The sequence below is a fragment of the Drosophila obscura genome, unplaced genomic scaffold (assembly GCF_018151105.1).
Source record: "Drosophila obscura isolate BZ-5 IFL unplaced genomic scaffold, ASM1815110v1 contig_185, whole genome shotgun sequence".
NCBI lineage: Eukaryota > Metazoa > Arthropoda > Insecta > Diptera > Drosophilidae > Drosophila > Drosophila obscura.
The window spans coordinates 357,580-379,411 of record NW_024542773.1 but is presented as its reverse complement, the minus strand read 5'-3'; the positions used below and the strand labels follow the sequence as shown (position 1 = coordinate 379,411).

Below are 21,832 nucleotides of genomic sequence, written 5' to 3'. Positions count from 1 at the left end.
TAAATGTAATAGTTTTACAGCGCCAGCCGAAAAGTATGCTGCGACATTTGGGCGGACGACATGCTGGCGTCGACAGTTGGACAGCCACTGGGGAGAGCTACAGAGAGTGAGAGAGAGAGAGGGAGGCAGCAATTCGGCATGAAGAATATGTCAAGTGAATCGAAAGTGGATGTACTACGACTACGACCAGATGCAGTGTCGGTATGGGGCAGAATACATATGGGGGAGGCTGTGTGTAACAGGTAAGGGTACTCATTTATTTGCATTTGTCTGCGAGCACTTTTGGGGGTTCCCTTCTCCCCACATCTTTTTAATGGTGAATCCTGGCTGATTTTAATTATATTTGCGGCTTGTTCGCATTTTTTTTAAAAGCTTTCCGGGTGGGCGGCAGGGCCACGCCTGCCAACCGACAGCCGGCAGCAGAGCAAGCAACTCGGAACAACACGAAATTCATAAATTAATGCATGGCGTGATGTTGGCTATTAAAAGCAATGAGCAGGCACATGAGAGACAGAGAGCAGGAAAGCAGTACAGCAGACTGTAGGCTGTAGGCTGTAGGCTGCCGGCGGATGGGGAAGGGCAGACAGATATAAAGAAAGTTCCGCTTAGGGACTTACACACACACACACACACACGGAGGCAGGCATTGGCCACGCACATTAACATAAAAACGACATCAAGCACCAGCCAGGCCAGGCCCAGGTCCAGGCCAAAGGATGGAGAAACAGAAAATGGGAGAGCAACAACCCAAAAGCCAACGAAAAGCAGACAAAAACAATTTAACTACCGACAATGTAGTACCCGCTTAAAAGAATATTCAATCCCCTGCAGATCCTAAAGGGAAAGTGCCAAGAAAATGGCATATCTGAAATGATTCTTCCTTGAGCTTCTTCTCGTACAAAAGAGAGCCAAGTGAAACACTCTCAAAAGTAATGCTGATAGTACTCGTAATAATTATTACCCGCTGTCCATATATCCGGTCAGATCTGTGGCTAAAGCGTGCGTCCACAGGATCCAAGCAAAAGAATCGTAACAAGAAATTGTAATGTGCCTTGGGACATGCGAGTACCACCGTTGATTGGTCTAGCTCTTGAGGGCGTAGACACATGCACACGGCCCGACTGTTGACCCCGATCCGTACTTTAATCGTGGGTATATATCGTCGCAGAAGCATCCCTCAGGCTGATACATACACCATAACTTATCCAATACACCCAAAAAGCACTCTACGAGTGCCGCCGCGTACTTATGCCAAAAAGAACAAATAAATTTACATATTGCGCACGTGCTTTGGCAGTGGCAGTGGCTTTTGCTTTGACTTCCAGCTTCCAGCTTCTGGTTCCGCTTCTGGCTTTGCTATGGACCGGAGGCAGGCTGGGGAATCTTTATTTTATTTTATGGCCAAAGACTAGGCGACAATGCGGCGAACCCCAAACCGAAACCCGAACCAGAGCCAGAGCCCAAACCCGAGCCCGCGCCCAGTGGCTGCCCAACTGTGTAGTGAGTCTGCCTGCCCGGGATGCTTGCCAACATTTTACATATGTAATTGTTCCAGGAAACTTGGCAGATGCCTGCCCGGGGATCTGGGGGGTTGGCACGGGTCACGGGGCATGGGGCACGGGGCAGTGGCACTAGCCATGGTCGGAGTGGATTTGATAGTCAGTGGAATGTTAATAAACTTGTTTTGATACGACAGGCATATCTTGGGCAGCAGCGGCAGCCACCAGAGGACAAGGTCAACGAGGACGAGGACGAGAACTCAGAACAGGATGTCGGCAGGTGGTCCAGCTCCAGTTTTGGCTATCGATAAATGCTGTTCTGCATCCAAGGGTGCGAACGGATCCGTATAAAACGGAAACGGAAGCCGCATGGCCAGCGGATAACAGACATGAAACAATTGCTGGAATGAGCGAATAAATTAATTTAAATATTGTATTTCCCGTACATATTTATGCATATTTTATTCTGCAAATAAACTCAACGAATTATATATAAAATGAACTGCAAATGTTATCCATCCTTACAGCATCCAACAGCATTGAGCCAGGGGCTATTTTTCACTTGTAAAATTATGATATCCATACTCCAACATACATATGTATGTATGTATGTATGTATTTATGTATGTAGGTATAGCATTTTCACGTGCTTGAAATTTTACTCATTTTCGATTTGATGCATAAGCGAAATAAATCCCCAGTGCGGCTCCCTGGTCTCCAAAATCGGTCGCAAGCTGGGGCACATGCCCCATCAATCTAGCTGATTGATTAGACTCGACTCGACTTGAGTTATCCCTTGGAGCGGCCGGCTAGGCGAAGGCTCTTCGCTTCATTAACGTTTAGCCACGAAAGTAGAACACTTGGAAGCCCGTCCGGCCACTCACTCACTCAATCGGGGCACACATTTCGTGGGCAGGAGTTTTCCCTGGCAGCAAATCTTATTTTCGATTTGTCACATTAAATATGCAAAAAGTGAAAATTGAAAATTGAACATTTTCGCCCGAAAGCAGTCAAACAGCAAACGAACGAAGATTGGGGTGCGGGTGTGGGTGCGGCTATGGCAATGGGCACAGTCAACGCCAAAAGTCAACTGCCAGCGGCATTCTATACTCGTATAGTGGTACACATCGTACATACATACCCATACTCATGTAGGCATATACATATACATATTTGTGTGGCAGTGTGTGCTTTTTCTTCTTTTTATTTATTTTATGTTAACAGCAAAAATTGCGGCGCCCGTCAGCTTGGACCTCGTTGTTGTTGTTGTTGTTGCTGGTACATTTTTAATGTTTTGGCTCTTTTCATTTGGCCAAACACACACACACACACACACAGCCATATTCATGTGTACAGCTACACATGCGTGACAAAATTGTTGTGCTCTTCTGGTAATTTTTATACCCGATACGAAGCCATGTGCGAGGGTGTATTTGATTTGCTTAGATGTGTGTATGTAACAGCCTGCGGGAAGTGTGTCTGACACCATATGAACTCCAGATCAGGGTCAACAGCCAACCCTAGGCAACACTACCACTATATATATGTATGTATGTATGTAGTGCAGATTTATGTAAGTGAGAGCCAGTGCAAGCCACGCACTCGTACCACACCGCCCCGAGCCAAAGGGAGAATCTATTTCTACATGTTTTGAGAGGTACGGTTTAGTGAAGTTGCATCAACGAGCAGGTTTTTTATCGTAAAGTGTACCAAGAGTATCCTGCCACATGCATATAGTATATTTAAGTATTGGTGTATATTTTTTGCAGTTCTTGCCACAAGGGCTTCATTGCCACATCATTTCCTGTCGTTGTTAGCTTTATTCCTGCGTCTAGCTTCATTTGCGGTTTTTGCACATTTCAATTTTAGAGAGTGTCGACATTTTAGTAGCGGATATTCAAACGTTTCTGTGGAAATGCGGTTAATTTTTGGACTGTGGCTTGTCATTTATAAACATCGCTATTATCTAGTTATTATGTATGTATTTATCTATTTTTAGAAATGCAATGCCGACAGTTATGTTGGAAGAGTTGTGTGAAAGAGTTCTCCATGTCTGATACGGCCATTTCCATGTGCATTTAAAATTTTAAAACTATAATTAATTATCGTATAACTTAATGAGCCCTGTTATTGGTGCTCAGGTTGATTTAGGGCAATTTTTATTCTTCAAGTTAATTGCAAAAGCCAAGGCATTCGCATGGGACAAAAACTGAAGTTAAAATTAACTCATAAATGTAAGCTTTTCCTAAATATAATGTCAAATATTCCCACGGGCACAATATTTAGATTTTTTCTAAAAAATAACATTGGATATGTGAAAACAGACTTTCTGGAAAAAACTTTGAATCATTTTTTTATTGAAGATGATTATAAAATAAATAGATACATAAAATATGAATAAAAAATACCGAAACTATTAACATTTGATAATTTATGTAAATTTATGTAAAGAGGTTTTCACATCACGTTTAATAAAATAGGTAATAAATCAATAGGTTAAATGAGTTAGGTTTCAATACATTTTGGAACTAGTATAGGCACAAATATATTACAGGGTTACAGGTTTCTCTGATTACAGGTTACGATTACAGGGTATGCAATAGTCGGAATACACGACCAAATCGTCCCATTGGGTTCTCATGCTTTTCTTTTGGCTGGGGTGGAAAAACTTGCTTAAGATTTGCGCGACATTTGTGTTGGTGCCATTCGGCATATTTGCGACGCTGCCGCATGTCTAACGGTTATGGGGGTGGGGGGTCCGGGGCTGGTTGTATTTCGTGAGAGCGGAACCATTCAATTTCAGGTTGCCTTGTCCGTTCTCCCTTTCCCTTTCCCGCTCCCGCACCCGCTCCCTCTATGCCGAGAACTTCGTTTACCTTTTTGCAATTTCTTTAAATATTTAAGTAGCTTTTGCCCGTTTCCTGTTGCTCTCACTCTGTCTCTCTCTTCCGCACTGTCTCTCTTCGTGAGAGTATATACATATGTATATGTGTGTGTTTGTGTGTGTTTGTGTGGGTGTAAAGGGCATCAATATCAATCTTGTGTCGATGTCAACTGTCCTGGCAGGCGGCAGGTGCCATTTCGTTCACCCCTTCCGCCCCAATGCGCGCCCCTCTCGCTTTCTGTGTGTGTGTGCCAGTGGCTGTCAAACTGTACGCGTGTTTTGCGGTTGACACTTATGCAACCGCAAAGCAAAGCCTCGACTCGTTCATGTGTATTTGTTTGTGTGTGTGAGTGCTGCACTTGAAAAAGCAACCAATTGTTGTAGTTTTCTTCTATTTTCCTCTCTCTCCCTCTCTCTCTCTCTCTCCTTCGTCATCTCCCTCTAACGCTGACATAATTGCGCATTCAAAAGGAGCGCTTCGGGGGTATGGAGTGGGGGGGACAGCCAGAAGTGGGGAGCTGGGGGAATTTTGTTCATTCTTTTCGGCTGACACACATTTTGAACAAGCTTCGCAGCAGCGGCAGGAGGCAGGAGGAGCAGGAACAGGGACAGGGACAGCGACAGAAGGAAAAGCAGCGGCAACAATGGCAGGCAGCACGCAAATTTAACTTCGTTTCGCCCAAGGTTTACTTATAAAAAGGTGAGTGTATGCCCCTTTCTTGTGCCTTTTACTTCTTGCCACTATATGAACAGATATCACGCAATTCAGATCGGCAATGGGCAACTAAGGTTCGAGCAGTGTCCGGGAATGGCCTTACCGCATAAAAATATAGCCTGCCTACTGGCTTGCTTCTTTGTTGCTTCCAGTGCCACTGCCCCCTGCCTCTGCTGCTGCCTGAACCAACTTCGATTTCTTTCTCGCTCTGCTCTGCTCTGCTCTCTCTCTCTCTCTGGCGTGCTTCAAGGCTCAACGCTTATGCGGCTCCAACGAAGACAGCAGTCAAAATAGCGCCACAAGAAGCAGAGCCAAAAGGAAGAGACAGCCAAGACAGCGCCAGCGCCAGCGCCAGGCGACAGCAACGCCAGCAGACAATGCCAGTAGACAACAATTACAATTAGAAGTGTGTTTAAGCCGCCGCTCTCTTGGCCGTTCGCTCTCTCTCTCTCTCTCTCTCTTGCACCGCTCTGGGTAAGCTTTCTTCCCCCTCCAGTCTATCCCCATGACGCGTATCACTTTCGCATTTGCCTTGTGTTCCCCTTCGCCCCACCAACACCACACACTGACCCACCCCATCCCACCCCACCCCACCAACACAACCCCAACCATACTGATTGTTCGTGGTGTGCGTGCGTGTGTGTGTGTTCTTTTTTCCACCCAAAAGAAATTCAACTTCATTACACAATATTCGCTCTCTTTGTGGATTTACCTTTTTTTTTGTTGTTGCTGGTGTTGCTCTTTGATTGCCTTCTTTTTTTTTGGTGGATGTACCGTAATATTCCTTGTGGCTGCCGATGCTCCACTTCTGCTGCTGCTGCTGCTGCTTCTTCTGCTGCTTTCTTCTCCCTTTTTTTTTTGATTTCTTCTCCTTGTTTCTCTTGCTTTTACTCTTTCTGCACTTTGTGTTTTGGTTTCCCTTTTTTGGTTTTATTCCCTTTCCTTTTTCGGTTTTATTTTATTTTTGTTAATTTTTGATTGCTTTTAACGCGCTTTCCGCATTTCACTGTTTGCACTGCAGGAGAGGAGGTGAGGTGAGAGATAAACGAGAGAGAGAGAGAGAGTAAGAGAGAAAAGGGGAAGCATTAACGGAGGGAACAGAAAGACACACAACAAACAAGAAATAACATGATGGTAGGGTAAAGAGTGTGTGCAACAATTGCCGGACTCCCTCTCCCGGCTCCGGATCCGGATCTATTGAACACCCTCCTCATTCTCCTCCTCCCCCTCCACCAACACCACGCAGGTGCCGACGTCCCTCCGCCTATCCGTTCATCCCACTGGCACGTGCGCGCCCCGCTCTGTGCTGCACTTTCGTTTCGATTTCAATTTCATTTCATTCCGTTGCAATGAACTTTCTTCGCAAAAAAAATTACAACAAAAATACCAAAAAAAAAATACAAAAAAAAAACAACAACAACAACAACATCAAAGAACGGGAACAACAGCGTATGACAGCACACAAAAATGTTTGCCTATTTTGCTCTTTTATTTGATTTATTTTCTTAAAGTATGTCTCGCGCTGTATGAGACTCCCCGAGACTACGACGCGAGTTGCGCGCGACTACGCACCTAAAAGTAGACTACGAACTCGTCGCGTGCTCCGGCGGCATCGAACGGGCAATATTCTCAGAAGCACACATTCCGTCTCATCAAAGCCCCCTGAAGCGGGGCTTTTGGGGAAAAAGCTCGCCTCGAAAACAAGCTTCATTTCGCAACATAAATTTCCCCGCTCTGAGCCGAGCTTCGGCGTTCTAGCGAGCTTCCTGTGAAGCGCCACCTGGCACTGTATTGCCACTGCCCCGCTCTGCGTCGGCGTCAATGAGCGGCGGTGGGAGTGGAACAGCCAAGACGCACCCTCATCCTACCCTGAATCAAGGGAAAGCCAATATTACGACTAAAAGATACCCGCTGCATGGAAAAGTATCCTCTTGCTACAATAAAAGAATCGTAGCAGTGCACTGCAGTGTGCGCGGCAAAATGAAAACTCATGAATGTACTTTTGGAATTACTTGGTATAACATACATACAATACATATGTATATATATAGTCTACCTATTGTATCGATCCGAAAAAATAAAATAAATATAAAATATAAAAGCTCATAGAATTCTAGTTTAAATCCATTAATTGTGTGCTATTTATTTATTTATCCTACAGTACCATAGTGCTACCAAAAGGTTCTTGTGTTGAGGCATTAGGCCCAAAAGTTATTTTAATCTTATATGTTTAGATTATTAACACTATAAATTCACTATTTTCGAGATTGATTTATTATACAATCGTAATTTTAATATATTTATTTCATTTCATGTTTGTAAGTCCAATTTTACATATCTTTGCGGCTAACTGCATTCACTTCAAACTGCAAACTTTCATTGCTTCTCGGAGCTTACGAGACGCTGTGGAGTATGTCTGTTCCATGCCCATTAAAACCACACATCCAGAGGCGAGCGATTGGCATTTGCTGTAAGATATACATTTTGGGAGCCAGTAATGTTAAAATGTTATTTTTCCGCAAGATAAAAGTATTACATGGATGTACCTGATAAGTTGTCAACGGTAGTGGCGCCAATGGAGGGATCGCTCTTGGCTTGGGATTATTTTGGGCATGCAGTAAGCTGTAAGCATAGAGTACTTACCGAATGTGCAGTTCTCCATCATACTGGAACAATTAAAAATGCAATGAAGCGTTACACAGCACGGAATGTGATTCTTATCTGGCTTATCGCTTATCTACCTGCAACTTCTAAAGATGCTAAAGATGCAAACTTAATTTCCATATGTATGCATGTATGTTGCTCTTATACATATACATAATATAGATTTCCACGAAAAAATTGACCATTAGACTGATCAGAAACACTTGTACCTTCTTCTGGCTGTTACAAAAATGGGTGAGAATGTAGTACACCCCTCGTCGTCCGTGCGTAACGGGTATAACCAACCCCCAATGCAGACCCTGCCGTGCCGTGCATCTTTGAAAGCATCAAGTTGGTGAACGTGGACATGGCCGTGGACGTGGACTGGCACAGTTCCAAAACACTCATTGAGCGCGACACAACCCCAAAAAGGGAGATTATCAAATTAGCTCGTAAGACCTTCGTTCCTGTATGGGTGTGCGATTGTGTGAGAGACAAACCTGTGGCAAATCTTTGTATATGCTAAATGTATATATAGAAACGTACACATATACATTTACTGGTATACTGGTAAGAATAAACAAATAGGCACATACTCATATAGCAATAATACTACTGATAAAGCCTCCGAAACTTGAACATTCTACCCCATTAAATCTAAATCCCTCCGAAAACAAAGCTAACCCGTGGACAGAATCTGAGTACTCGTGTGTGGAGCTGGAAAAACAACAGTAAACAAGATGGAGCTGCTCCTCGTATTGCAGCACCAGGCAGGCCCCAGGTCCCAAGCTCCATAACAAATGCAGCACCGAAAGCAACATCGAAAACAACAACAAAAGCAAAAACATCAATGAAATCAAGAAAAACTGGTTTGCCTGGATAAACATTTCGGATTTTGTTATATGTATGTACATATGTTCCCCCCCAAAGATACCCAAAGGGTATCATCATTTTGACCATATGTTTGCAGTGCAGAGAAGAAAAATAATTGCATATTTAATTTATTCTCGCCCAAATTTAAAGCTCAGTCGAATGTACAATGTACATCATTTGGGAATAGATGAATATAGATAAATAGATTAATATTCCAAGGAGCTAAAATGACTAAATCTAATGTAAATCTAATCTCTCCAAGGGTATCTAATGCTTCGGCATCCGCAGTCAGTCTTTCTTGCATGTTTTGGCTTTGGCTTTTCTCCTGCTTCGGCGGCGGCATAGACTGTGGGACGGACCATCAATTTAGACGCAGACTTTGAGCTTGGGTACAAAGTTCACCAGACGGCTTGCAGCCAGAATAAACAGGTCGAGAGTGGAAAAGTGAGGCGCACACATTTCGCATGCTCTTCAAGGCACTCTCTTCAAGAGAGTGGAAAGCGTGGGAAAACAAGCATTATATCAGTGGAAATCAAATGCAAACAGATCTCTATTTATCGTTGATAAGACAGCTGGCCCCAAGTGCAGGCGGCCGATTACATCGAATTATATTCAACAGTTGGAATATTGATTTTTTTTAGAATTTTTAAGCGCCAAATACCACTGTCAGAGTCAGTGCATTCCCTCGCACAGACTGCATGCGAGAGACGAAGAGAGCGGATCGCTACAGCAGAGAGAGAGACAGTGCGACGGTCGAAGAGCGCAAGAGCGCAAGAGCGCAAGAGCAGAGAAATGCAAGACGTACATATGAGTGTATGCAAATCGTGGTGCGAATGGAAAGGGGAGAGCCAATGCAATGTGGGAGCCAGATTAGTGTGACGGAGAGGGAATGCATTCTGGCCTTGAGCTGCGCTCACGTTGTAGCTGTTGCTGTTGCTGCTCGTCTCCACTGCTTTCCTCTCTTATACCCTGGCAGAGAGTATCATGACATTGAACATATTTTTGTCTGGCAGAGAAGTAAACAGCTCTGACCCATCACTTGTCTACATATATATTCTTGATCCACATCAATAGACACTTGTCTTTCTGTCAGTTACTCATTTTAAAAGCTATTTTACATCAAGAAATAGTTTTTGTGGGGAAAATGCTATGAATTTGTAATAATAACTGTCAATCTTATGAATTTCTAATAATATGTTTGTATGTTTGGTACATACGTAGAAGAAATACCTATCTGCGAGGGTATCAAAAGCCTCGTCACTCAAATATAGAATTCCTTTCCTCTTACCAGTGCAGTGGTTGTTCTCTTGCTTTTGGCTGCGGTTGGAAATGAATTCGTTTCTATGACAAAGTTTTCACTGCAGACATAGAAATTCCCCATGCAGAGGTTAATGCACTCGCTAGAGACAACCGGTGGGTGGGGGGAGATGGAGCTAGTTTCTGCTGTGTGTGATTTACATGGTGGTGCAGGTGTTCGGGATCACCAATATCAGTTCCGAGTCACCGATACGCGGGGATCAAGGTACAACATTTCTGCGTATTATTCCCCGAAGCGATAACAGGTAAGACTGCCCCGTCATGCGCAGACAACAAGAATGCTGGATGGTAATGCACACCAAACAGCCAACACACCAGATTTCAGGGGTATTACTTGTGTACATTGTACATATACAGAAGTCCACTCACCAAACACCCCCATCCACTCATCGTTTCGTTTCCTTATCATGCGAGCAATGTGTTGTCGGCCTACTGGACGATTTGCCGTCAACAAAATGTGAAAAATAGGGAATGGGAAGTGCATCATGGAAAGAATACTTGGTGTGGAAATGGAGGGTGCTGCAAGGCATTTCAGCTTATTGGGATCGAGTAGCACTGCCACACTCTCTTGTACCATTGTTTAACAATATTAATACATATACTCTAATTGACAGAACTCTCTCAACTTACAGTTACAGGTAGAAGGTGCTAGAGTGCCAGAGAGAGGGAGATGCAGAAGTTTCTGTCTGCTGCGACCTAGAGGAGCACAGCGCAGCCGGCCGGCTGAGAGTCCCACAGCGGGAGAGTGCCAAAGAGAGAGACAGAGAGCGAGCAGAGAACGTGTAATGCAACATTGCAAAGGAGGATAGAGACGCAGCTGAGTTCAGCTGGGTGCGGGCAGAGCAGAGGACGCAGCGGCAACGGCAACAGCAACGCCAACGCCAACGCGATCGTCTGTGAGCGTGCAAGTGTGGGTGTGTCGGTGTGCCAGCGAAAGGCATTTACTGTGCGGCGCACGGCGACGCCAGCCGACAGTCGTGTCTCAACACTCGACAGCAGCAGACGTTAGGCACAACTCAGAAGAAAAGTAGCAGCAGCAGCAGCAGCCCCAAACAAATTCCAAACTCGACTCCAGTTCCAAAAACACACACACGCGCAGAGAGACCATGTATCCAGCCACTCAGTTGCTGCGTCTGCGCAGCGCCACCGCTTTGGGCAGCGCTGCCACACGCTCGATAACGACCAACCGCCGGCAGAGGAACACCAGCACGGTTAGCGCGGAGAGGGCGCGGGCCCAGGGCGACAGCGAGACGGACAAGTTCCTGCACTACAGCCCCGAGGATGGTTACTACAAGACCTCCCCCTACGACCCCATCGTAGTGCCCAATGTGCCTCTGCATGAGTACGTCTGGCGGGACTTCAAGAAGTGGGAGCGCCGCACGGCAGCGGTAAGTGCTTGACAATAATCCCGGTGTGAAGTTTTCTATCAAGTGTAAAGCAATCCAAAGTCAAGTGTTGTGCTGCAATTTTCTGAGATACATACATACATATGTATTAAGTTCTTTGCTATAATCTCGAGTCAAGTGCTGTCCTCCAAGGACCCGCGAGGGGGCCCTGCCACTAAACCGTTGGCTCCACCCCAACCCTGTAGCGCCAAAATAGTTATATTTAAAACACAATATCCGGGAACTTTACTTTACTAATTTAAAAAAATTTAAAAGTGTGTGTTTTCTGGGTAATCGTCCTGCAAATGATCCTGATCCCATTGTTAGGGAACCTGCCCCAATCGGCCCACGAATCACTCGAAACTATTCCCAATTGAAGGAATCGCAACGCGAGACCAGACCCCCACCTTTGTTTGTTTATGGCGGGCTGTTGAACCTGCGCGCCTGTCTATATGCATATGAAAGTACAAATTGATTCTTATATGGCCGTTCAATATCGCATTTGCGTCTGACGTCTGGCACTGAAGCACTTCCGCCCGCCCCGTCCCGCCTCTTCTGACAATGTCAGCCCAATCTGACTAGAAGCAATTGTAATCGGTCTGATTACTCGCTATCAGCGAGATATTGTTGGCCAAGTATTTGGGTCATTAATGCCCCCCCTGCTTATCGGACAAGCGTAATGTTCGGACGGAGTTCGGACGGCTTATCAGTACAAGTGCGAGCAGATGATAATGGCGAAAGTGAAATATACTTTTACTCTCTATATGGACGGGGGGCATGCCTACCCCCCCAAAGATCGGCAGAGGTCGTGCTATTTTCGCATTATGGTTTCGTATTCAGACTCCTTCCTGTTCCGATTCTAATCTGTTCTTGTTTTGCCATGTACCCGTACTTTTACGGCTCAAAGAATGCCAGTCAAGTCGTGACCGGTGGCAAATTGCTCGAGAAAGCAGATAAGATGCGCTGTCTATGGAGGGGGGCACCCGATTAAACGAATCGCTTCCACACAGTGGAAAGCGAGTCTCGTATGACAGATCATTCCCTCTCCGCCCTACGGATAGCCCGGGATAGTGTTCGAATTCGGGAGGCACTTGCATAACTTACCCCTCTTCATTTACATGTATACATGGGAGGCGGCGATGACCTTCGACAAATGTTTACACTTTTCACTTTTCGATTTCCATCTCTTACTCTCCCACAATGCATGTGCTCTCTGTCTCTCTCCCTCCCTCACTCAGCTTGTGCAAATCAAAGTGCAAATAATTTTTATTGAAATTTATTGCCATCATTGCAGTGTGTGCAGTGTGTGGGTGAGGTGAGGTGACAGTACGTAAGGGGTGGAGGGTGGGGCTGATATAACCGAGTAATCACCCTGTAAGCACACACACAGACACGAACAGCCCCACATGTGTAGTGGGGCTGGCGTAACCAGAGCTGGGGGCCAATTGTTGAATTAAATGCAATTAAAAGCGCCAGGCCCCGCAGGCCCGGTCCAAAGTTCCTTTAGTTATGCCCTGCTTACCCGCAGCACCACCCCCAGGGCGAAACAATGCCAAAAGATAAAAACTCTAGCCCCGGGGCTCAAGCTTCTAAATACCTACTACTACAGATCGATCATTCCTATGCCAGCGACTGTGTAGTATGTACATAGTGGGCCTGTTTTATCAAATTTCTATTGAGTCATGCACAAACAAAAATAAAATACAAGAGACAAGAGACTGCATTTGTCGGCGAGACTTGTTCTTTGGCCCCATCGTTTTTTTGTATAAACTTTATGACATTCACAATTATACGATCTTATCGGTTGCTGGTTTTTAAAGGGAATAGAAGGGAACAGTTGCAGGTGTCTGATCTATCAATAGCTAAGCGACGATCCAGCAGGTCAGAGCTAGAGCGCAACACGATGAGGTCTGGGCTGCTTCGTTTTTTTACAATTTTCGTTGATGACTGCATTTGAGTGACACATTATTGAATGCAGTTCTATATTTAGCCACCCAATCGATCGATTTTTGTGATAGTTCACGGGTGGGTACACACCCATTTTGAACGCTGTCAAAATTCCGCGCTGCCCGCTGGTTATAACATTTTTTTTATAATTTTTTATAATTATTTACGTTCTCTGGTTTTCCGTTCTTTTTCTGTCGAAATTTTGTTGATGATTTTGTTGGCGTTGTGACGTCAGCATCAGCAGTCAATGGGGTCCAGCCTCTGCCCGGCATGAACGGCATGAAAAGTCAACAAACGCAGCGGCGTCCGTCGCGCGAAAGCAGAGCAAAAGAGATACCAATTGACAAACGGCCGCTCTCCGAGAGAGTGAGAGAGCGTGCTGGATGGAGGTTTACGTAAAGAGAGGGCAACGAGAGGCAACGAGAGGCGCGCCACGACTCGTTTAGACTTTGCAGACTTTGTACTTTGCCCCACTGAACTTTGGACCGTCGTAGTCCCCCCACAAACAGCCGAACAAAGCGAAGCGAAGCGTTGCTTGATGCGCGGAGTGGTGGCGCAGAGCGGAGATCGACAAATGCACGAAATGATTCTCTTATTATTGTGTTTTTTACGACGGCTGTGTGTGTTTGTGTGTGTTCGTTTGTGTTTTCGTTGCACTACCCTTTTAAAGGGTATGATGAACCCGACCAGGTCAGTCTTTCAGTCTCTCAGACCTCATAAGAAGTCTAAGTCCTTCCTGTCCAGTTCCCAAACATAGACATAGACCAGGCATAGTGAGAAATTTGATCAAGACCAGATTACTAAATCAGATAAAATATCGGCCGAAAAATAGGTACATATTTGCAGGAAAAACTTCCTGGTCTCTAAAGATATTCTCACACAAATTAACCAGGTAGACTTAATCCGATTCGGGCGATTATATCTGATAGCTACCATAAGGCGGATCAACCTGGAAGGGTATCAAAAGCTTCGGCCCCCTTCCTTCGTCTTGGTTAAATTTAAAATGTTTTGATATGCTTTTAGTTGTTGGATTTGCTTGTGGCAGGCACGTCGCTATTTATAATGTTTATTTTTAACCATATGCGATTTCGGACTGCGCAAATTTAATGTGGAAAATCTGCAATCAGCACACCCCCACCGGCGGACCCCCCGCACACTCAACGGGGTCTCCACCTCTCCGATTCTCAGCCGTTTTGCAAATGCTGGTGACCTTCACCTTAGCCCCGAACCGGTTGCACGGTTGCACGGTTGGGGGAGGGCAGGGAAGGGAAGACATAGCAAGGTTGGGGCCTGTCTGAATATAACTTGGAGTACGATCAGTTGGGGCAGCGATTTATTTAGCCACACTTTACAAGAAAAGCTTTGGGGCTCTAAATAATAATAAGCTTCCACTCATTTTTTTGTATATTCCTATCGTCCTTTCAGGTATGCGTCGTCACCGACCGCCAGTATACGTTCGCCCAGATGAGGGATGCCAGTGCCGCCTTTGCGGTACGCCTGCAGACAAAGTTCAATCTGCACAAGCCAGACGTGGTGGCCATCTGTCTGCCCAATATGCCGGAGTACCCCATCGCCACGCTGGGCGCCATTGAGGCCGGACTGACGGTGACCACCGTCAATCCCATCTACACTGCGGGTAAGTGGGCTCGGTCTGCTGATATCTCTCTCAAATTTAAATACCCGTACAGTTGTGTTCAATAATGAGGGATGTTTAGAGAACAACTATTTGGCATATCCAATCCTATAAAGTACATACATACATTTTGGCAATTATCATCAAAATTAGAGTAGATAGTTCCATTAGCAACACATTCACCTTCGCGGATGCTGGTGGTTTCACCGTTATCCACTGGGATGTGACTGACTTCACGCATGAGTGCTTCCAAGCAGTGCAATATTCAACCGAAAACATCGAATTTCATCTGCTGACTTTACTTTTTATCTACGTGGATATACCACCCAACATATTATGGGAAATTTGTTTTAAATTCGCACCATTCGAGAAATGCTCCCAAGAGAATGTGTCCTCGTGCAACATGTACATTATACATACTTACATATATGAATATATCAATATTCAAGAAAGTAACCATTTTTTATATAGATAATCCAACCAAACTTCGCATAAGGCATCTAAATATAAATGTACATACTTATGTATTTCGGGAAAAATTATTATTATTTGGGAACTGTCAAGTGCGTCAGAGGCGGCAGGGCAGATGCCTTATCACGAAAGTACCCACTCAACTTTATGGGAATAAATATTGTGGAAATCTGTTCTTGTCTGTTTTTTGGGGTCCAAAGTCGAAAGATCATCAGTAACACTTGTCTTTGCTTTAATTTTATGAATTGCAGATGAGATCGCCAGGCAGCTAACCTTCAGCGCGGCGAATTTTATCGTAGGTAGCATGCAGAACTATGGGACGCTGAGCGAGGCCTGCAAGCTGGCCGGCAAGCGGCTGCCCATTGCCGTGATCCGGAGCCGGGAGGATGAGGCCCTGCCCGCGGGAGCCATCGACTTCTACGAGCTGATTAGCACCCAGAATGTGCGCTACGATGATCTGCAGGTGGCGAAGGAGGCCACTGCCGACGACATGGTCTTCCTGCCCTTCTCCTCGGGCACCACGGGCCTGCCCAAGGGCGTGATGCTGTCCCACAATAACATCACCAGCAACTGCGAACAGGTCCAGTCCGCCCTGCCTCTGGACCTGGACGTCCAGGCGACACTGCCCGGAGTGCTGCCCTTCTTTCACATCTACGGCCTCACTGTGGTGATGCTCTCCAAGCTGGGCCAGGGCGCCAGACTGGCCACCATGCCGGCCTTCAAGCCTGACGATTTCATGAAGGCATTGGACCAGTACAAGGGCAGCATCTTGAATCTTGTTCCGCCCATAGGTGAGTCCATGAATACGAGTGGCAAGCGGAGAGTCTCGAATGATATTTACTCGTAGTTGATTACTAACTGGATACTCTATCCTCTGTCTGTTCCAGCCCTCTTCATGATCAATCATCCCAAGCTGACTCAGGAGACGGCCCCCGCCTTGAGAGTTGTGATGAGCGGAGCCGCACCTATTGGCCAGCACGACGTGGAGCGTTTCCTGCAGAAGTGAGTACCATGCCCCATCCAAAGGAATAGGGCCATCCATCTTATATTTTATGCTTAAATTAACACTCTCGATTCCACTTGTAGATTCCCCAAGGCCGCCTTCAAGCAGGGCTACGGCATGACCGAGGCCTCGCCTGTGGTGCTGCTTACACCCGAGGGCAATACACGCTACGCCTCCACGGGCATCCTTCCAGGCTCTACTGAGTCCAAGATTGTGCCCCTGGATGGCGGTGATTTTAAGGGTGTGGGACCCCGTACCACGGGCGAGCTGTGCGTGCGCGGACCTCAGGTGATGTCCGGATATTTGAACAACGAGGAGGCCAACCAGGTCACCTTCTATCCGGGCAACTGGCTGCGCACTGGCGACGTGGCCTTCTACGACGAGGACGGCTTCTTCTACATTACGGACCGCATGAAGGAGCTGATCAAGGTGAAGGGCTTCCAGGTTCCCCCAGCCGAGCTGGAGGCGGTGCTCCGCGACCATCCGAAGATCCTCGAGGCCGCTGTCTTTGGAATCCCGCACGAGCTGAACGGGGAGGCGCCACGAGCGATTGTCGTGCTCAGGCAGGGCCAGGAGGCGACCGCCGAGGACATCGCCGCCTATGTGGCCGAGCGCGTAGCCCACTACAAGAAGCTCGAGGGCGGCGTCATCTTCGTGGACGAGGTGCCCAAGAATCCCACCGGCAAGATACTGCGCAAGGACCTTAAGGCTCAGTATTCGGACTGAGCCCTTGGCAATCCTCCCCAGATTGGGATCAGCGAGTATATATTTTGCAATCGTTTTTTTTTTGTCTGTTTTAATATGTGTACGATATCCATCAATGTTGGCCCTGGTCTGCGGGCTTGTGCAAGCATTGCATTTAGACCATCGAAAACATTTAGTCCTAGACTTAGACGTAGGTCTCGACTAGTCATTCGATTGGTCCATAGTCTCTAAGAGTAGAATAGGCTGAACTCGTAGTGTAAGCACCCACCCCCCCCCATCATCCAACTCCCCCTACCCCACATGCATGCAAAATATGCTCCACAACTACTACTTATCTATCACACTATATAAATGTATATCAGATCGTTTGAATATACTTAATGACGGACCCAGATCGTATTGGAGCGTTGATATTTCAAAGTTTAAAGACGAAATCATGATATTCACAATTTTTTTTTTTGTCTACTGTTTTAAGATATATTTGTTTGTTAAATGTATGGTAAAAAGAAGCTGGATACGGCATGCATCCATAATTATATATGATATGTATGCTATGATGTTTGAGAATAAAGACGGAATGAAACAATTAAGAAATTTGTTTGTCTATCGGTCGGGACAGCGAACATGGATGTACGGGTATACTCGTAAGAAATTCCTTGGATAAGGCTGGTTCAGCTTTTAATAATTGTAACTCTCTATATGATATACAAAATATAACCATAGTCAAAAGTAGGTACACTGTGCGACAAAATAAAATCGTTTTAATGTACTTAGCAAGAGACGAAAATATTTAGATAATTTTCTATTACCTAGAATTTCAATGTATATCCCCCACATCTTTTTTTTAAATTCAAATACCGCAGTTTGACACCTATCAGGTCTGATCATTCCTATAGCCAGAACAAACAAATCAATTTGCTATGCCTTCCAAGCGTTTTCCCACTATCTCTTCCTCACACACCCTTCCTTGTGATGTGTGCATTTGTGTACTCAAATGAACCTAGACCACTATGTAGCACGAGATGGAAATAAAGAAGCGGTCTATGTTTTCACTTGAATAATTACACAGCACCACAACATAAATGAAAATGTCTGTTTGGTAAAGTTGAGAGTCATTCTATTATGTACATACAGTACATAGGTATGTATTTATGATTGCCGAACTTGATGTCTTACTCAAAACATGAATATGCCCCTTTGAAATATACAGTTTTTTTTGCTTACTTAACACTTAAAGGTTTACTATCCTGTTTATGAGTATTACCGTAGGGCTAACAGTGTAGGCCAGTCCTATCTTTATAGAGCCAGGTGGTCTATATCTAAATGAGAACTGAATAATTAATAAATGGGTTGATATTTAACCCAAAAGCTGGAGGGGTTCCTACGGGAACATCAAATGACTTAAAGACCAGCATATTTGTTATACCGAAAAATGTTTGACTAATTTGTATGCCAATGCAAATGCTACATACTTATAGTACCTACATACATATAAGCTCATTAGAGTAGTGACATTCGAAAGATGTTGTACAGACAACTGTATGTATGCTTGTTTACACCATGTATATATGCGCAAAAGGGTGGCTTAGACTTCCGAAAAGATTCCGTTGAAACGGCTCTGGAGTGATGGATGGATGGCACTGTCTATAATCCGACCAGACGACACTCCTTTCATGTGGTTGGATACATATGAATGTGCATGTAAATTGATCCGAAATTCAAAGCATTTTTCGTTAGATTTATTTCTCAATTTATTTATTTACGACAAAATACACAAAATTTAAGATTTGATTTATTTAGTTTTAGTTTTTAGTTTAGTTCTTCTTCGTTTAGATGTTTTCTTGCACTTTAGCTGTTTCTTGTACGCTGCATTACGAATTATGTAAATTACTTGCACTTAATATACAATAGCAAAAAAAATAAATGTATGTATATATTTGTTAGTGTGTGTGTCTAATGGGTGTGTGTGTGTGTGTGGACACATACATACATATGCATATGTCTGCTTATTTAGGTTACTCGTTTGGGATATTGCTTAAACAAATTAAGCTTAATTACGCTAGAGAAAAAAAAGGATCGGGTCTCGAAAAACTCACAAAAATTGCTTTAACTAAATTAAGGTTAAGTGTAAACATATATATCTAACAAAACTGATTCCCTTCCTTAATTTTTCTTATTTTTTTTGGTATATATTTTTGTTAGTTTTGCTAAATGGTGTAAGAATCAAGTCAAAAAGTTGTTAAATGCATCGGTTTACATACATACTCGTGCATGTAAAATATATAATAATAATTATAGTAATATTAATATAAATAGAACTAAAAAAAAACGTGAAAAAATACGTATGGAGTGAGACGAATATCTTGAATAGGACCTCACTGGGTTATAACAAAACATACATACATATATGGATAGGATTGTACATAAAGTGGTACGTACAATTGGTTCTCTTTTTGTGCACAAAAACTGAATACAAATACGATTCGAGCGCACTGTGTGCATGGGTGAATGTGTGTGTGTGCTGGTTTTTGTGTGTGTGCTGGTTTTTGTGTGTGTGTGTGTGTGTGTCTGAGTGTTGGAAGAGCTCAAGCTGCGGCGGTCCTGGAGAATAAACAGTGTTGTGAAGCGACAAGGATCAGAAATTGATAGATCAGTCATTAATTGATACATATCCACTTGGATCTCTCTCTCTCTGTGTCTGCCTATCCTTTGGCCCTTTAGTTAGCGTCACGTTCGAGGGCAGTTTCAGTAGTTTGAACAGTTTCGAAATGCAATAGATGCTGCTGTGTGCAGTGTGAGTAAGCGAACCAAAAGGAGTTCGTGGGGGTAGAGAGAGCCATACACAACACTGTTTGGCAATGGAAGCAAGCTTCACAAATGTCAGGCCCTTGTGGGCTCGAAGAACAGTTTCATAGTTTAGTTATAAGTATGATGTATAGATGTATGTATATAGTATATATATGTAAAGTAGATGTGTGTAAATATGTAAATATATATATAAGTAGCTAAGACTCTGCACAATTCTCTTTGTATGTATTTTGGTTGCTTAAGTTGTTAAAGTTATACAAATTTCATATTTCTTTTTTGTTGTATTTGATTCTGTTATCTGGAGAAAAGGCCACAAAATGCTGCGTACAAATTGAATAACTTTAGCTGAGATTAACTTTCATTCTTTTTGATTTTTACATAACTCAAGCACACACACAGACACACACAGACAGACAGACACACAGACACGAACACAGGCACATGCACACAGTATATGGGTACATAAACATACATATGTACACGTACGTATGCATGCATTCTGAATATATAAATATATATATAATATCGGAGTACATTTTGCTATGTTCGATTGCGTTTATCGATTCGATTGCTGCGATCGGCATCGCCTCTCGTTTTCCTGATGCTGCTCGCCACACTGCGTCTCGCTCTAACAAATGCCTGCTCCCCCTCCGTATCATCTCTCTCTCTCTATGTCTCTGTCTATTTAGCTCCATCTTTTTCTTTCTCTATCCCTCCGTTCCTTGTCAGTTAAAATTCCTTTGCGATGCGTTACGTTGTCATTGCCATTTGCTGGATGTCCCATTCCATTAGGTCTCACGCCTTGGCCCCGGGTATCTTGGCCAGCACTTTGGACAGATCCACTCCGGTGAGGGCATTGATCGAGGGCGGCAGCTGGGCCACCAGGCGGGTCACATCGTTGGTCACATTGTCGTTGCCTCCGATCAGGACAATCTCCTCAGTCTTGGCCAAGGGAGCAGCCACCTCAGCAGCAATCTGTGGAACAGTTTACGATTAATATTCAACTCTTTTTTTCAAAAATTATAAAAAACAAAAACACAATTTCCAGTGGTGGACAGACCTTGGGCAGCGATTCGAGGACAATATTCATGATGGCAGCATCGCCGTACTGCTTGTAGACATGAGCCTTCATCCGCATGCGCTCCGCCTCGGCCTTGCCCACCAGCTCGATGGCGTGTGCCTCGGCCGCGCCGATCTTCCTGATGCGCTCCGCCTCGGCACGGGCGCCCTCAATGGTCTGGCATCTGTTCGGGTAATAGGTAATAAGAATATGAAGGGTGGTATGAGCAGGGTTCCCCACTGAAGGGGTGTTCAGGGCAGTTTGACTCACTGTTTGGCCTGGGCCAGGGTCTGGAGTCGGAAGGCCTCCGCCTCCGCTGGTAGCTTCACGGTGCCGGTGAGCTCTTTGTCCTTGCGCTGGACCTCCTGCGACTCGATCTCGATCTGCTTGCGTCGCTCGACAACCTCGATCTGGATCTCCTCGTTACGGATCCTCTGTCGGATCTTGGCTGCCTGCAGCTCGTACGCCAGCTGCGACTCGGCCTTGGCCGTGTTGATCTCCTGGTCGAAATTGGCCTTCTGCAGCTTGTACATGCGCGTGTTGTCCTCGATCTTGGTGTCCGTCGAGTACTTCACATCCATCGCGCTCTTCTCGCACTCGGCTTCCCGGATGCCGGCATCTCGATTGGCCTCCGCCACTCCGGCATCGGCGTCCCGCTTGACCACAGCGGTCTGGGCCTTGCCCAGGGAGGCCAAATACTGCACATCGTCGTAGACATCCTTGATGGTAAAGGACAGTATCTCGATGCCCATGCGACCCACATCAGGTGCGGCCACCTCGCGCACCAAGGCCGCGAACTGGTCGCGGTCTTTGTACACCTCTTCGACTGTAAGCGTTCCTACAAAATGGAACAATAATAAACGGCATGAGTCTATGGGTATGGATACAG

The 21,832-nt window shown here is 45.0% G+C and overlaps 2 protein-coding genes across 4 annotated transcripts in view; one reads left to right on the top strand and one right to left on the bottom strand.

Annotated features, from left to right (window-relative positions):
- Nucleotides 1-10,884: 10,884 nt before the first annotated feature.
- Nucleotides 10,885-17,659, top strand: LOC111071674 (probable 4-coumarate--CoA ligase 1). The gene is made up of 5 exons (XM_022363150.2): nt 10,885-11,319; nt 14,689-14,899; nt 15,619-16,158; nt 16,255-16,369; nt 16,454-17,659. Exons 1-5 carry the CDS (start codon nt 11,038-11,040, stop codon nt 17,094-17,096), a joined length of 1,791 nt encoding a protein of 596 aa, XP_022218842.1. The 5' UTR covers nt 10,885-11,037; the 3' UTR covers nt 17,097-17,659.
- Nucleotides 17,660-20,132: 2,473 nt separating this feature from the next.
- The window catches only part of LOC111071703 (flotillin-2), a 109,078-nt gene continuing 107,378 nt past the window's right edge, over nt 20,133-21,832 (bottom strand). For all 3 annotated transcript variants that reach the window (XM_022363182.2, XM_022363184.2, XM_022363185.2), the window contains 3 exons: nt 21,214-21,781; nt 20,944-21,127; nt 20,133-20,858 (listed from right to left, as the gene is read on the bottom strand). In XM_022363182.2, coding sequence (XP_022218874.1) covers nt 20,679-20,858; nt 20,944-21,127; nt 21,214-21,781 — 932 coding nt within the window. In that variant the 3' untranslated portion in view covers nt 20,133-20,678. The remainder of the gene's footprint in view (nt 20,859-20,943; nt 21,128-21,213; nt 21,782-21,832) is intronic.